This window comes from Scyliorhinus canicula, chromosome 17, assembly GCF_902713615.1.
Source record: "Scyliorhinus canicula chromosome 17, sScyCan1.1, whole genome shotgun sequence".
Classification (NCBI taxonomy): Eukaryota; Metazoa; Chordata; class Chondrichthyes; order Carcharhiniformes; family Scyliorhinidae; genus Scyliorhinus; species Scyliorhinus canicula.
The window spans coordinates 91521578-91538053 of record NC_052162.1 but is presented as its reverse complement, the minus strand read 5'-3'; the positions used below and the strand labels follow the sequence as shown (position 1 = coordinate 91538053).

Sequence of the window (16476 nt, the reverse complement as noted above, 5' to 3'; positions counted from 1 at the left end):
CTTTTGGTGGGTTAACCTAGAGCATAGGTTATTAATAAAGTATTATCAGGTCCGGAATAACCTAAGTCCATCACAGTGCTCCAGAGCATGGCCCAGTCACAGTTTGTCATGGCTGAGGGTGTCGGCAGCATGCAGCGGTGCTACAGAACGTGGTCCAGTCACAGAGGGTCATGGCTGAGGGTGTCGGCAGCATTGCCCGGGTACTGGGTGTTGGGCATCAGAAAGATGAACCCTGTCAATCTCCCCCTCTCCACCCCATACAACCACCCCTGCCTTCCCCCCATTGAAGGCACACTGCCCGGATATCGGGTGCAGACATGCATGATGCGCATCTCATGGTAACACACTAGCTGCACGTTCCATCGAGTGCTTTGTGAAGATTGGCCCATTATAGGTCGGTGTGTGTAGGGTGACATGCAGCCCATCGATCACCCCCTGCACCGGGGACTTCTCAGTGATGGCAGCAAATCCCGCTGGTTGGCTGGGTCCACATTGAAGTTGATATATTGTGCCGAGTGGATTTATAGGTTCTCTGTGATGGCACAGATACATCTGTGCACCGTGGTGTCTGAGATTCTGGAAAGGTCCCCAATCAGCGGCTGGAAGGAATCCCTGGTGTAAACGTTCAGGGCGAACTTCATCTTGACAGCCACCGGGAGCGGATGTCCTCACCCCATTCACCTATGGTGCCAGATGCAGCATTATCTGGCAGATATGTCGCACTGTTCCCCTGCTCAGCCGGAGTCTTTGACAGTATGCCCAGTCCAGCCGGTCCTTGAATGGCAAGTGGCGCCAGTACACATGAGGGCTGATGAGGTGCCTCCGGCCCAGCTCCTCCTCACCCTGTTGGGTGGCAGGCACTCCATCCTCACCGCTGCCTCCTGTTCATCTTGTGCCTGCTCCACCTCTGCAGGATCCCCTTCAAGCAGGTTCTGCTCGCACAGCTTCACTGCATCCCCCAGAGCTGCTGCAGCTAGGATGAAGGCCACGTTCCTGGTTGGATTCCAATAGCCGGTCTGCAGGGATTGAAAGGCAGACATAATCCAAGTGCTCAGCCAGGTCCACTGGGCTATACAGTGGCCCTGGCCTGCTGCCGCATGTCCCCATCCCCATCCCATCCCCACACCAATACCCAGCTGTTCCGCTTGGCGTCTGCTCTCCGCACCCCTGCCCCCATCAGCACTCGGCACCATGGGGGCCTCTGACCCTGGTGCCCATCCCTGTTGCTATGGGTACCGCTGGCTGGTGCTACCCGTGCCAGCGGGAAATGCCAAGGCCTCCATCGGTGTCCTTGGGTGGGTTGCATGCTGTCCCGCCGGCAGGTGGCGGCTGGCTGCGGGAGGGGGTTGCGGTTGATGGGGTGGGGGGGCGGTGTGCTGGGTTGGTGGGGTTAAGATTAGGTGCTGCGGTGTAGGGTTGTGGGGCTGCTGGGATGCAACGGTCTGTGCACCCAAAAGGCCGGTGTCACTCTGCCTAACCACGGGCCATTGTGGGCGGTCAGTGGGATGCGCAGCAAGATGGCTTCCTTGAAGGCCGTGGAAATGGCATTCCGTGCCTGGACACTCCGGTCCCACGGGGGGGTGACCCCAACCCTAAGGCCCATCCCCTGGTCAACTCCCACAGTCCTCCCCCTGCAGCCAGCCCTGCCAGTGGTCATGTCACTGCATGTCCTAACTCCTCTCTCCCCTTCATCTGCCACAGTGCCTGCTTCTCGCTTTTTGAAACCACAAATGAAACTTGCCATCGTAATTCCTCCTGCCTAGGCGGAGTATCGCAGATCCCTGGAGAATACCTGACCAGACCCCCTAATGATATGGGGGCGACATTTCCTATACAGGTGGAGCAGAAGGCATTGACGCCGATGTCGAGGCACCGGTGCATGGCATTCCGTCGGGCGCCCAGCGCCGGCCACGATTTTTGCCTCATGCGTGATTCTCCGCGCAATTGCCTTTCCCAATTCTGGTGGAGACTTCGCCCACGGTTTCAAACTCTGTTTGTTTTTTATAATTTTTTTCCATCTCTGGCCGTTTCTGCGCGAATAGAATAGAATAGAACATTACAGCACAGTACAGGCCCTTCGGCCCTCGATGTTGCGCCGACCTGTGAAACCAATCTAAAGTCCATCTACACTATTCCATTAGCATCCATATGTTTAACCAATGACCATTTGAATGCGTTTAGTATTGGCGAGTCCACTACTGTTGCAGGCAGGGCATTCCACGCCCTTACTACTCTCTGACATCTGTCCTATATCTATTTCCCCTCAATTTTAAGCTATGTCCCCTCGTGCTAGACATCATCATCCGAGGAAAAAGGCTCTCACTGTCCACTCTATCTAATCCTCTGATCATCTTGTATGCCTCTATTAAGTCACCTCTTAACCTTCTTCTCTCTAAAGAAAACAGCCTCAAGTCCCTCAGCCTTTTCTCATAAGATCTTCCCTCCATACCAGGCAACATACTAGTAAATCTCCACTGCACCCTTTCCAATGCTTCCACATCCTTCCTATAATGCAGCGACCAGAACTGCACGCAATACTCCAAATGTGGCCGCACCAGAGTTTTGTACAGCTGCAACATGACCTCATGGCTCTGAAAGTCAATATCTCTACCAATATAAGCTAACACACCGCACGCCTTCTTAACAACCTATCAATCTGGGTGGCAACTTTCAGGGATCTATGTACATAGACACCGAGATCTCTTTGCTCATGCTCACTATCAAGAATCTTACCATTAGCCCAGTACTCTGTATTCCTGTTACTCCTTCCAAAATGAATCACCTCACACTTTTCTGCATTAAACCCCATTTGCCGCTTCTCAGCACAGCTCTGCAGCTTGTCTATGTCCCTCTGTAACCTACAACATCCTTCCTCCCTGTCTACAACTCCAACGACTTTAGTGTCATCCGCAAATTTACTCACCCAACCTTCTTTCAGGTCATTTCTAAAAATAACAAACAGCAGTGGCCCCAAAACAGATCCTTGTGGTTCACCACTAGTAACTGAACTCCAGGCTAAACATTTCCCATCAACCACCACCCTCTGTCTTCTTACAGCAAGCCAATTTCTGATCCAAACAGCTAAATCATCCTCAATCCCATGCCTCCGTATTTTCTACAATAACCTACCGTGGGGAACCTTATCAAACGCTTTACTGAAATCCATATACACCACATCAACTGCTTTACCCTCGTCCACCTGTTTGGTCACCTTCTCAAAAATCTCAATAAGGTTTGTGATGCACGACCTGTTAACATATACTAGATGCTGTGGTATGAAGAGGCAAGAGTTCAGCTCCTTTTTCACCAACACACCTTTAATGGTTCAAACTCACTCTGCACAGAACTCTACAGATCATCACGAGCTCCAGAGTCCACCTGAAGCCCCTTTACATATCAGTGTCAATCATTGAACACTTAACATAAATGAGACAATCATTGAACACTTAACATAAATGAGATAACTAATTGCAATGTCTCTTAACCCATTACTTAACACGGCCTACCCTTCACAAAACCGTGTTGACTATCGTTAATCAAATTATTCCTTTCTAGATGATTATAAATCCTATCTCTTATAATCCTTTCCAAGACTTTGCCCACAGCAGAAGTAAGGCTCACTGGTCTATAGTTCCCGGGGTTTCTCTACTCCTCTTTTTGAAAAAGGGGACAACATTTGCTATCCTCCAGTCTTCATGCACTATTCCTGTAGACAATGACGGCATAAAGATCAAAGTCAAAAGCTCTTCAATCTCCTCCTTAGCTTCCCAGAGAATCCTAGGCTAAATCCCATCCAGCCCGGGGACTTATCTATTTTCACACTTTCCAGAATTGCTAACACCTCCTCCTTAAGAACCTCAATCCCATCTAGTCTAGTAGCCTGTATCTCAATATTCTCCTCGACAACATTGTCTTTTTCCTGTGTGAATACTGACGAAAAATATTCTTGTAGCACCTCTCCTTTCTCCTCAGACTCCACGCACAACTTCCTATGACTGTCCTTGACTGGCCCTACTCTACCCTCATCGTTCTTTTATTTTTGACATACCTATAGAAAGCTTTCGGGTTTTCCTTGATCCTATCTTCCAAAGACTTCTCATGTCCCCTCCTGGCTCTTCTTAGCTCTCTCTTTAGCTCCTTCCTGGCTAACTCGTAACTCTCAAGTGCCCCATCTGAACCTTCACATCTCATCTTTACATAAGACTCCTTCTTCCACTTGACAAGTGATTCAACTACTGTCGTAAACCACGGATCCCTCGCTTGACCACTTCCTCCCTGCCTGACAGGTACATACTTATCAAGGACATGTAGTAGCTGTTCCTTGAACAAGCTCCACATTTCAATTGTGCCCATCCCCTGCAGTTTCCTTCCCCATCCTATGCATCCGAAGTCCTGCCTCATTGCATCATAATTGCCTTTCCCCCAGCTATAACTCTTGCCCTGCGGTATATACCTATCCCTTTCCATCGCTAAAGTAAATGTAACCGAATTGTGGCACTATTACAAAAGTGCTCACCTACCTCCAACTCTAACACCTGTCCTGGTTCATTCCACAGTACCAAATCTAATGTGGCTTCGCCTCTTCTTGGCCTATCCAAATACTGTGTCAGGAAACCCTCCTGCACACATTGGACAAAAACTAACCCATCTAAAGTACTCGAACTATAGCGTTTCCAGTCCATATTTGGAAAGTTAAAGTCCCCCATAACAACTACCCTGTTACTTTCGCTCCTATCCAGAATCATCTTTGCAATCCTTTCCTCTACATCTCTGGAACTTTTCGGAGGACTATAGGAAACTCCCAACAGGGTGACGTCTTCTTTCCTGTTTCTAACCTCAGCCCATACTACCTCATCAAACATCCTTTCTGCCACCGTAATACTGTCCTTGACTAACAATGCCACACCTTCCCCTCTTTTACCAACTTCCCTGATCTTACTGAAACATCTAAACCCCGGAACGTGCAACAAACATTCCTGTCCCTGCTCTATCCATGTCTCAGAAATGGCCACAACATTGAAGTCCCAGGTACCAACCCATGCTGCACGTTTACCCACCTTATTCCAGATGCTCCTGGTGTTGAAGGTGACACACTTCAAACCACCTTCCTGCCTCCCGGTACACTCCTGCAACCTTGAAACCTTTCTCATGACCTCACTACTCTCAACCTCCTGTACACTGGAACTACAATTCAGGTTCCCATCCCCCTGCTGAATTAGTTTAAACCCTCCCAAAGAGCATGAGCAAATTTCCCCCCCAGGATATTGGTACCCCTCTGGTTCAGGTGTAGACCATCCCATTTGTAGAATTTCCACCTACCCCAGCATGAGCCCCAATTATCCAGCTATCTGAATCCCTCCCTCCTGCACCATCCCTGTAGCCACGTGTTCAACTGTTCCCTCTCCCTATTCCTTGTCTCTCTAGCATGTGGCATGGGTAACAACCCAGAGATAATAACTCTGTTTGTTCTCGCTCTAAGATTCCACCCTAGTTCCCTGAATATCTGCCTTACATCCCATCCCTTTTCCTACCTATGTCGTTGGTGCCTATGTGGACCAGGACTTGGGGCTGCTCCCCCTCCCCCATAAGGATCCCAAAAACACGATCTGAGACATCACAGACCCTGGCACCTAGGAGGCAACACACCAACCTCGAGACTGTCTCATTCCCACAGAATCTCCTATCTGTCCCCCTAACTATGGAGTCCCCAATGACTAATGCACTACTCCTCTCCCCCCTTCCCTTCTGAGCAACAGGGTCTGACTCTATGCCAGAGATCTGTACCCCATGGCTTACCTCTGGTAAGTCGTCGTCCCCAACAGTATCCAAAGCGGTATACCTGTTACTCAGAGGAATGACCACAGGGGATCCCTGTACTGAGTGCTTCCTTCCAGCCCCTCTCACCGTCACACCTCTATCTTCATTCTTCAGAGTAACTACATCCCTAAAGCTTCTATCTATGACAACATCTGCCTCCTGAATGATCCGAAGTTCATCCAGCTCCAGCTCCAGTTCCCTAACGCGTTTTATGAGGAGATGGAGATGGGGGCACTTCCCACAGCTGAAATCAGCAGGGACACTGACAGTTACCCTCACCTCAAACATTCTGCAGGAGGAACATTGCACTGTCTTCCCTGCCATCCAATCTTGCTAACTTGCGGATAAAACAAGAAAAATAGAGAATGAAAGAAAGAGCTTACCTGATATTCACTAAATCCCTGAGGTTAGAGGAGGTGGCTCCTCTCCTGCGCTTTTAAATCTCTGGCTCCTCTCCCGTCCTTTTAAATATCCTGCTGCTCTCCCGTTTTTAAATCTACGCTCCTCCCCCGCGTTTTTAAATCTCTGGCTCCTCTCCTTACACTTGTGTGTTCTTTCCCATCCCGTCACACTTTGGTAATCATTACACAAATTGCTGCCCTGCTCTGTTAGTTTATTATTTCCCTTTTCTTTTTAATAATTCCTTTCACATAATCCCCCACTATTTAGTTTAAAGCCCTTGTGACTGCCAGCAGGATCTCTTATTCTATCTTCTAATAAGAGTCGATTGTCCGGTTGATTGGACGTGTCCAAAATACAACTTTATTGCCAATGATTCACTTTAACACACTTACATAAGAACTAAATTAAAATTTAGAAACAAATTAACAGATACATGGCAGAGTTAATTAATGAAAAAAAAAAATCACTAATAAATAAATGAATCGAATCATTCAAGAACTCGGGAAAATATGAATTCAGGGGCAAACCTTGACCGCAAAGCTGTACCCTTATGGGAATCCTTGGCTGGGATTCTCCGAGACCCCGTGCCGCAATCATGCTGTGCGCAGAGGCCGGAGAATGGGGCGTCAGTCCCGCGACCCCTTTACACGAATCTCTGGCGACCGGAGAACCGCTGTCAGCCGGGCGCGCGCGATCGACGCAGCGCCAGTCGTGGGTCATTGAAGAGTCCCCCGTGGTGATTCTCCGCAGTCGACCAGTCCTTGCTGCCGTGGTTCTCGTAGAGTTCCTCCCGACAGAAGTTCGGAGTTGCCGCTGTGGTGGCCGTCCTGGTTGGGGTCGGGGGGATCAGTCTCCCGGGGGTGGGGGGGGCTTCCATGACTGCCAGGCCTGCGTTCAGGGGCCATCAATCGGCGGGTGCACATGATCTGGGGGAGCCTTTCTTCTTCCGCGCTGGCCCGCTGTGTGGGTCCGCCATGTTTCGTTGGGCTGGCGCCGCAGGCTGCCGCTGTGCACAATCGCGGACCCGCAGCCGGAAGTGAATGAGCCCCGTATCAGATGCAACTACGTTTGTATCTCATTATTGGCCCACCCACGATGCTGCGCCTCCGATGGGCTGAGTTCCCAACGGAGTGTGTCGCATGTGGTTGCAACAGTCATGAGCCTAGCGTGGTGGCCGTTGAGAGAGAGGGCGGATGTACGGACAGTATCCTGCACCACTACGTCGGCAGTAGTCATGCCACTGGCCGGGGAGGTGGGGGGCTTCGGCCAGGGCTGTGAGGCGTAGTGGGGGGAAGCCGGGAGGTGAGCTGTGGAGTTGGGGTGGATGGGTACACGGTCCAGCAACTGGCACAATCTTTTCCGATGCGATCGGTGAGTGAGTAGGGGGTATAGGAGTACCTACAGCATCTTGTAAGCACTGCCCATGCCCAGCACACACCCAGCGATTCTCCCACCATTTCTCGCGTGTTCCATGGGTATTTCACACAGTGAAAGTGACAGCCCCTCACCGGGTACTAGAATCTGTGCGGGTGTGGCACCGATTTTTCTGTCATGGAACGCTACGGATCCTCCATTGACATCAGCACTTAGCCGCAGGAGCGGAGAATCCAGCCCATGGCCTTTTGAACAATTCCATTCTCGAGCTATGCACTCAATCAGTACCTGTCGACGAAATTATAATTCAGCACTCGAGTTTTTGCCAAAGGTCTTTTAATTAAACACAAAGCTCGTGGAGGGCTGGACAGACTGCAGTCATTCCAAATGTCCTGTGTTACAGAAGTAAAAGCAGACAATTTATATGATACAGTAAGCAATATCTGGGACAGAAAGCATTTCTTTAGATTAGCAAGAGACAGAAAACCGAGCAGGCCGGAGTTAGGTTTTGATAACAAAACCTTGGGTTCCTTGCCTAAGAAAAATAAAAATCATGCTGTCAGCAAAACAATGTGCAGCTGTACGCTTTTGTATGACCTTCTGACTATTTCATACAAAACTCTTGACAGAAATAAGGCCAAAGATACATCATGCTTTGCCAAGTGCCTATTTCCATGAAATATAGTCAAGCAGCCGGTTAAAAATGAATACAGGGAATTAAGGCAACTAATCCGCAAACTAAAGTCCCTCCTGCAGTACCTAAAGACAACAATAAATCAATGAATCAATAAATTAATAACTTATCACTGCCCCAAATATACGATTCACCAGAACACTGGTCCCAGCACAGTTAGGTGCAGGCAATCCCAACGGCACATCTCGTGTTTTCCCCAGGACTGGTGCCAGTGCCCCATGAATTAAAATCCATTTCTCCCACACTGGCTGAGCCATTCATTCATCTCTCTAACCTTACTTAGACTGTGCAAGTTTCCTTGTGATTCAGCCATTAACCCACATACTGTTTGCCTTGAGGCTCCACGTGTGCTGGTACTGCCCCAGGGATTGTGTTGACATTACCCCAGGGACAGTGTTGGCACTGCCCCAGGGATTGTGTTGGCATTGCCCCAGGGACTGTGTTGACAATGTCTCATAGCACTGCCCCAGTGACTGCACTTTGCCCCAATGACTGTGTTAACATTGTCACAGGGACTGTATTAATATTGCCCAGGCACTGTGTTGGCATTGCCCCAGTGGCTGTGTTGACATTGCCCCGGTGGGTGTGTTGACATTGCCCCAGTGGCTGTGTTGGCATTGCCCCGGTGGCTGTGTTGACATTGCCCCAGTGGCTGTGTTGGCATTGCCCCAGTTGCTGTGTTGGCATTGCCCCAGTGGCTATGGTGGCATTGTCCCAGTTGCTGTGTTGGCATTGCCCCAGTGGCTGTGTTGACATTGCCCCAGTGGCTGTGTTGACATTGCCCCGGTGGCTGTGTTGGCATTGCCCCAGTGGCTGTGTTGGCATTGCCTGAGTAACTGTGTTGACATTGCTCCAGGCCTTTTTGGCATTGCCTCAGTGCATGTGTTAGCAATGCCCCATGGGCTGTGTTGACATTTCCCCTGTGGCAGTGTTGGCAATGTCCCAGTGGCTGTGTTGGCATTGCCCCAGTGGCTATGTTGGCAATGTCCCAGTGGCTGTGTTGGCATTGCCCCAGTGGCTGTGTTGGCATTGCCCCAGTTGCTGTGTTGGCATTGCCCCAGAGGCTGTGTTGACATTGCCCCAGTGGCTGTGTTGGCATTGCCCCAGTGGCTGTGTTGACATTGCCCCAGTGGTTGTGTTGACATTGTCCCAGTGGCTGTGTTGGCATTCCCCCGGTGGCTGTGTTGACATTGCCCCAGTGGCTGTGTTGACATTGCCCCAGTTGCTGTGTTGGCATTGCCCCAGTGGCTGTGTTGGCATTGCCCCAGTGGCTGTGTTGACATTGCCCCAGTGGTTGTGTTGACATTGTCCCAGTGGCTGTGTTGACATTGAGCCAGGGACCATGTTGGCTCTTCAAATCTGTCATGGGCAGTGTTGTATTACTTAATACAAATTATAAAAAGAGATACTGTGTGAGTAAGCAAAGCTAATGTTCCAATCCTACAAATGTTATCTGAAGGGTAGAACACAATTGATCAGATGAGATTTAATAAGTTGTTTGATTTTAAAACTCCGCTTATGGCGAAAGTTATGACCAGCCAATAAGACAACAACTGTCTCAGCAGACACGCCAACTATCAGCATTACACATGGACAGTCAGTGTCTGGAATCAGTGGGCGGGATTCTCTAAACTGTTTCGCAGCCACGAGTTTGTGAGGATTCTCCTGTTAACCCCTATCTGCCCCTTGTTTTTTCCCCTTATTTTCTGTTATTTGGCGATTTCAATTTTTGTACATGGACAATTCTTGGGACCTGTGCCTTTCAGATGAACTTCACCTTTAATTTAAGTGGCTGGTAAACTGAGCTTAGATTTATGACCTCAGGTAAGCCAGGTTGCAAAGAGCTGTGTATAGTTCGGATCAGCAGATTCAAAGGAGATCAGTGCTGAAACATCGGAATGGACTTGGCTGTTGGTCAATGAAGAGTTTCAAATTGCCAGGCCTGAATAATGGCCCCTGAATGGTCAGAGTTTTTTCTGTGATGTTCCTTCCTCTGATTGGCTGTGTTTGATTTTACTTTCGTTTTGGTCAGAAGCTGGAGGATAACAGCTCTGATTTCTCTCTCATCTAATGGGTTCTTTCTGAAGATCCAAAGTAAAGGCCATTCTCTCTCCACAGTCAGATTGAAGTAAAGATTTTTCACTCATGGCAGCCAGATTGAACTCCAAAGAGATACAATCCAGCCACTGACTGAAAACAGTGCTAATTGTTTAAAAGCCCTTCCAAAAAAATTCATGTTGGAAATCTGTTCTTATCTCAGAAAAGCTGTTCGAATTCTGGTGGAGTTGGAAACAAATAAGAATCAAACAGGCTTGAGGTGGATCCATTGAATGAAGGCCCAGTTGAATAACAGTTAAAGTGACACCCCAGAGGCAATCTAACAGCCTGGGAGTTCTGACTGAATGTTCTTGCCAGAAGTTTCTTTTCAACCGGTGGCTTCAATTGCTCCGCGTCCTTGGAGGACAGCCTGCAGGAACAGCCTCATCATCGAAAACAGGGACATTCATCGCTCTCATTTCATCTTAATCCCTCTTAGTTTTACTCTTTTTACCTCCCTCTGTGTCTGTCTGTCTTGTGTCTCTTCGGGTAGAGGGTGAGGTGGTAAAAAGAGGGGGGGGGGAGTAGTATATTAGCTGGATGCTATTCTTTTATAACTATTGCATATTGCAACTGTGTTCAATTTACAAACCTGGTAACGATAATGTATTGAGCCGTCATGGGGCCAAAGATACAAATTATTGGTTAATTGTCATGTGAGAGTACCTTTAAGAAATGGTGTTTATAAATGGGTGTGAATATTAGTGTCTGTAGTGAGAGTACCTTTAAGAAATGGGTGTTTAGTACTGCAGCGATGTCAGAGAGTGGGTGGAGCTGGGTTGTCTGTCAGCTTTTTACTTTTGTTTTAGGCTGTTTGCTGCAGGGTGTGTTTTAGTTTCGTTTTCAGAGCTGGATAGCTGCTGTCATAGCCAGAAGGTGTATTAAAGTCTATCTCTGTAATCTAAAGACTGTAAATCGATCCTGGTGGTTTAAAATTAATAACACTAGTGACTTTAACCTGACCTGCTTCTAGTAAAAGGTGTTGTAAGTCTTTTGGACATTAAAAGGAAAGCTTAAAGGATTACTTAGTGTATTCTTTGGGGGTTGTATTTTAATCAATGGTTGCTAAGATGTTCACTGCATGTTTTTAAAAAGGTGAACTTGAGTTCACAGAATAAACATTGTTTTGCTTGAAAAATACTTTTCCATTGCTGCTGTACCAGATCTGTAGAGTGGGCCGTGTGCTCCCCATACCACAATCTATTAAAAGTTGTGCGTCAGGTGAACTCCATGATCCACTTTGGGGTTCTCTAAACACTGGCCCATCACACAATTCACTTGTGTTGGAACTTCGTGACCTGTGGGGCTGGAATTGACCACGCACTACTCAAGGTGTCGTAACATGCCATTCACTGCGGGGGGGATTCTATCTTCCTGCCGCTTATCAATGGGAGTTCCCATTGTAACCACCGTACACCACCGTACACCACCACAAAACCTGCTGGTGGGGGTGTGCTGCTGGTAGGAAAATTGAATCGCAACGACCGGATAATTCTGGCCAGGGTGTCAGCATTTGGTGACAAAATTCAGTGTGGTCTTTCTGTGTCAATCTTACTCACATCTTGTTACTAATGTAAGGGGAACCTAGCCACTACTCTAGATGAGAATTGTTGTGAGAGCAGGAGATCTTGTCCACAATATTCACTGACTGGAATCCTCTGTGTTAACACCAGGACTCAGGCAGCAGAATGACTGAAGTTTCATGATGCAGGAACGTTGAAGCTCAATAAATCTACCCTGCAGCATCCTGTGCCAAATTGATGCCCTTGCTTGCAGTGGGCAGGGAAACTTCAGACAAAGTTGTACCTGGGTCCTGCTGGAGATACTGACTGTTCCATTGACTTCACACTTCAGTTAGAGTGGTGAGGCCAGAAGTTTTTCACAATTAAGAACTCCTTCAGAATCAGGGCTGTTTCTGTATCTTTCCCCTCTGTGTTGTTCCAAGAATGGACCCCAATCAGGAGCTGATGTGCAAGCGGCAGAAATTTTCTGTCGAACAGAAAGTTAAATGCTTAATAATTCACGTAGGATTTTTACCCTCCCATTAACATACAACAGAAAATAAACCCTGAATCTAACCAGATTCTCTTGCAGTCTGATCCAACACATGGTAATTCATATTATACCGAGAAACACTGAGTCTGTGTGTTTATCACAGAGATTTGGGTGGCACGGTATCACAGTGCTTAGCACAGTTGCCTCACAGCGCCAGGGTTCCAGGTTCGATTCCCGGTTTGGGTCACTGCCTATGTGGAATCTGCACTTTCTCCCGTGTCTCCTTCAGGTGCTCCGGTTTCCTCCCACAGTCCAAAGGTGTGCAGGTTAGGTGGATTGACCATGATCAATTGCCCTTAGGTTAGGTGAGGTTACTGGTTTATGAGGATAGAGTGGAGGCATGGGCTTAAATGGGTGCTCTTTACAAGAACAGGTGCAGACTCGATGGGCCTAATGGCCTCCTTCTGCACTGTAAGTTCCATGATATTATACTCCCGTGTCCACACCGAAACGCCAATCTCTCTGGTAATATTTGAGTGGCAAGGTAGCACAGTGGTTAACATTGTTGATTCACAGCACCAGGCTCCCAGGTTCGATTCTCGACTTGGGCCACTGTCTGTGTGGAGTCTGCGCGTTCTACGTGTCTGCGTGTGTTTCCTCTGGGTGCTCCAGTTTCCCCCCACAAGTCACCAAAGATGTGCTGTTAGGTGAATTGGACATTCTGAATTCTCCATCCATGTACCCAAACACGCACCGGAATGTGGTGGCTCGTGGCTTTTCACAGTAACATCAGTGCAGTGTTAATGGAAAACTACTTGTGACAATATAGATTATTATTATTATACAGGCAGTGCGATACACTGGAAAATGTTTATTACACCTCAGTAATCACTGTTACAGATATTTTTGAAAAACTAGGGAGTTGAGAATTATGGGGGGTGGGCAGATAGCGAGGGACAGGCAGGTAGCGAGGGGCAGGGAGGTAGCGAGGGCCAGGCAGGTAGCGAGGGACAGGCAGGTAGCAAGGGATAGGAAGGTGTAGTTCATACCCCACCTGGAAGTCAAATGTCCATGATTGACTGCAGCTTGAGACAGAGTGCAAGTTTGAAACTTTACTCAGTGCCCTGGAATGAATATGTTTTCTCTCTTCCTTCCCATAATCAATATGTTTTATATAGAGAGAGGGGCGTCTTTTATCACCCTTCGACTGTGTGTTTCAACCACAGATAATCATTCAGTGATGATTTGTGTAAAGCTAATTTGTTAAATAAAACAGTTAAGATGGCATGGCTGGCGATGTGTAGCAGCTGTAGTATGTGGGCGAAGGTGGACTCCACATCTGCAGTAGGTGTGCCTGTGGCTTGAGGAATTGTGCTTCAGAGTTGATGAGCTTCAGACATTGTGATGCATCACGGGAAAGTTATCTGGATAATTTGTCGCACTCCTTAGGTCAGGTACTTTGAATTTGGGCTATGGTCAGGGACAGGAGGTGATGACTAAGAGTGAAGCAGTTGTGGGAATCGACAAGGCGGTGTTGATGAATCCCAGACCTTGCAAGTGTCCAACTGGTTTGAAGTTCTGCAGCCTGCATGGATGAAGACAATAAGAAGTCTTACAACACCAGGTTAAAGTCCAACAGGTTTGTTTCAAACACGAGCTTTTGGAGCACTGCTCCTTCCTCAGGTGAATGGAGAGGTATGTTCCAGAAACATTTATATAGACAAAATGATCACGTCTTCACTTGTGGCAAGTCCAGTTAACGTATCACCGCTGTGCTTGATGACTAACTTTCACCTATCACTACTGCTGTGTTTGTTAACTGACATTCACCGATCATCACTGTTCTTGGACTGATAGTCACTGATCATCCCTGTTCCTGGATTGACATTCACTGATCAACCCTATGTTTGATGACTGACATTGGCTTCGAGTTAAGCAGCAGCTCAATTTTAAAATCCGCAACCTCGTTTTCCTTCCACTTCATTGTGCCTCGCCCTCCCATATCTTAGTAATTTCCTCCCGCCCCAACACCTCAAATATCTACACTTCGCTCAACCTGGCCTCATGAGCTTCCCCTATTTTAATTGCTCCACCATTGGCAGCTGTCCCTTCAGCTGACAAGTCCCTGATATCTGGAATTTCCCCATTGACCTCTCCATCTATCTACCTCTCTTTCCTCCGAAAAGATACTTCTTAAAGCCTACCTGTTTCACAGTAATTATTCATTAGAATTTTAAAATAAATTTAGTATACCAAATTCATTTTTTCCAATTAAGGGGAAATTTACTGTGGCCAATCCACCTACCCTGCACATCTTTGGATTGTGGGGGCGAAACCCATGCAGACGTGTGGAGAATGTGCAAACTCCACACGGACAGTGACCCAGAGCCGGGATCGAACCTGGGACCTCAGCACCGTGAGGCATCAATGCTAACCACTGTGCCACCGTGATGCCCTGTTTCACGGTAATTATGGTCTTTTGCCTGATATCCCCTTACATATCTCAGTGTCAAATAATGATTCATAAAACTTTGTGATGCTTAGTACGTTAAAAGGTGTCAAATAAATGCACGTCATTGTAATTGTACAATGAGTCATTGGGAGAACTTTGCACTAATCCTGTTCCCTAATATTTAAAAGATTTCCTTACCTGACACAAGGTGGAGCCCTCAGCTTGAACAACTCTCACAATGGCGACAATGGGGATCCACATAATACAGAAGATAATCATACACCATCCAAGTGCTATTGCCCAGACTGGGTACTCAATAGGTCCATATGTTGGTGGAGTGAATGTTGTTAGCGACCAGGTTAAAATTGCCTGATTGAAATAATTGTGCAAAAGAAAATTAAATACAAAATGAGAGATTGCAATGATTTTCAGCTGAAATCCCTCAAATATGTAACATTTACTGGAGATGTGGATATATGTGAATGCACCATCTAACTATTATGGGTTCAAGAGTGAGTGAAATGCTAGGGGTTATGCAGCAAGCAACTCACCTCTGAACTCCCCAAAGCCTGTCCAGCACCTACAGGGCACAAGTCAGGAGTGTAATGGAATACTCTCCCCTTGCCTGGATGAATGCAGCTCCAACAACACTCAAAAAGCTTGACACCATCCAGGACAAAGCGACCCACTTGACTGGCCCCCCTTCCATAAACATTCACTCACTCCTCCACCGATGCACAGTCGCAAGTGTGTACCAGCTACAGGATGCACTGAAGGAACGCACAGAGCCTCGTTAGACAGTGCCTTTCAAAATCATGACTGATGGGCAGGCTGTATCAATGTGGACTGCACGTGATGCAGTGTAGCGAGAGACAGACCTCCAACACTTGATAAGATGCAACACAATGTTATTTTAACGTCTTAACTATTATACATGTTCAACTGTGGGTTGTCACTGTGCTAACTTGACTGAAGACCTGGTACTAGCCTAACCAGACTTACTAGCTACCACATGGTGTTTGCACTGACTAGCTCACGAACTCTGACTGTCTCAGTGGCTGGGTCCAGAGAGAACGGGAAACCTGGTGGCCTCTGGCTTTATAGTGGTAGTGTCCTGTCTGGTGATTGGCTGCACTGTTCTGTGTACTTACTGGTCATCCTGTGTGTCAATCACTGCCTGACTGCACTCCATTATATAGATAGATGTATATTATGACAATGACTGCTTCTATCCAGCCGCCTAGAAGTTCCCCTCCAAGCCACCCACCATCCTGACTTGGAAATATATTGCCGTTCCTTCCAATGGGTCAAAATCCTGAAACTCCCTCCCTAACAGCACTTTGGGCTAATCTACATGGCGTGGCCTGCTGTGGCTCAAGAAGACAGCGCGCCATCACCTTCTGAAAGGCAAATAGGGATAGGCAATAAATGCTTCTGAATGAATAAAGACCAAATCTCCTTACTGCGAGCAAACACGGAGAGATAAAAATCCAACATCCTCTCCACCAGAGCCAGAAGAGCCAATTCCGTTTCCCAATCATCATCTCAATGTCTTTGATGAATCTATTTACCCCTGTGAACAACAGGAAAGCAGAGAGACACAATCACTTGGTTTTACTTGGACAGGGTGTCACTGATGAACAGA

At 47.5% G+C, this 16476-nt stretch overlaps 1 protein-coding gene across 2 annotated transcripts in view; it reads right to left on the bottom strand.

Moving 5' to 3' along the window:
- Positions 1 to 11689: 11689 nt before the first annotated feature.
- The window catches only part of LOC119951664 (sodium- and chloride-dependent neutral and basic amino acid transporter B(0+)-like), a 70180-nt gene continuing 65393 nt past the window's right edge, over positions 11690 to 16476 (bottom strand). For both annotated transcript variants that reach the window (XM_038774854.1, XM_038774855.1), the window contains 3 exons: positions 16295 to 16404; positions 15030 to 15200; positions 11690 to 12373 (listed from right to left, as the gene is read on the bottom strand). In XM_038774854.1, the coding sequence (XP_038630782.1) occupies positions 12239 to 12373; positions 15030 to 15200; positions 16295 to 16404 (416 nt within the window). In that variant the 3' untranslated portion in view covers positions 11690 to 12238. The remainder of the gene's footprint in view (positions 12374 to 15029; positions 15201 to 16294; positions 16405 to 16476) is intronic.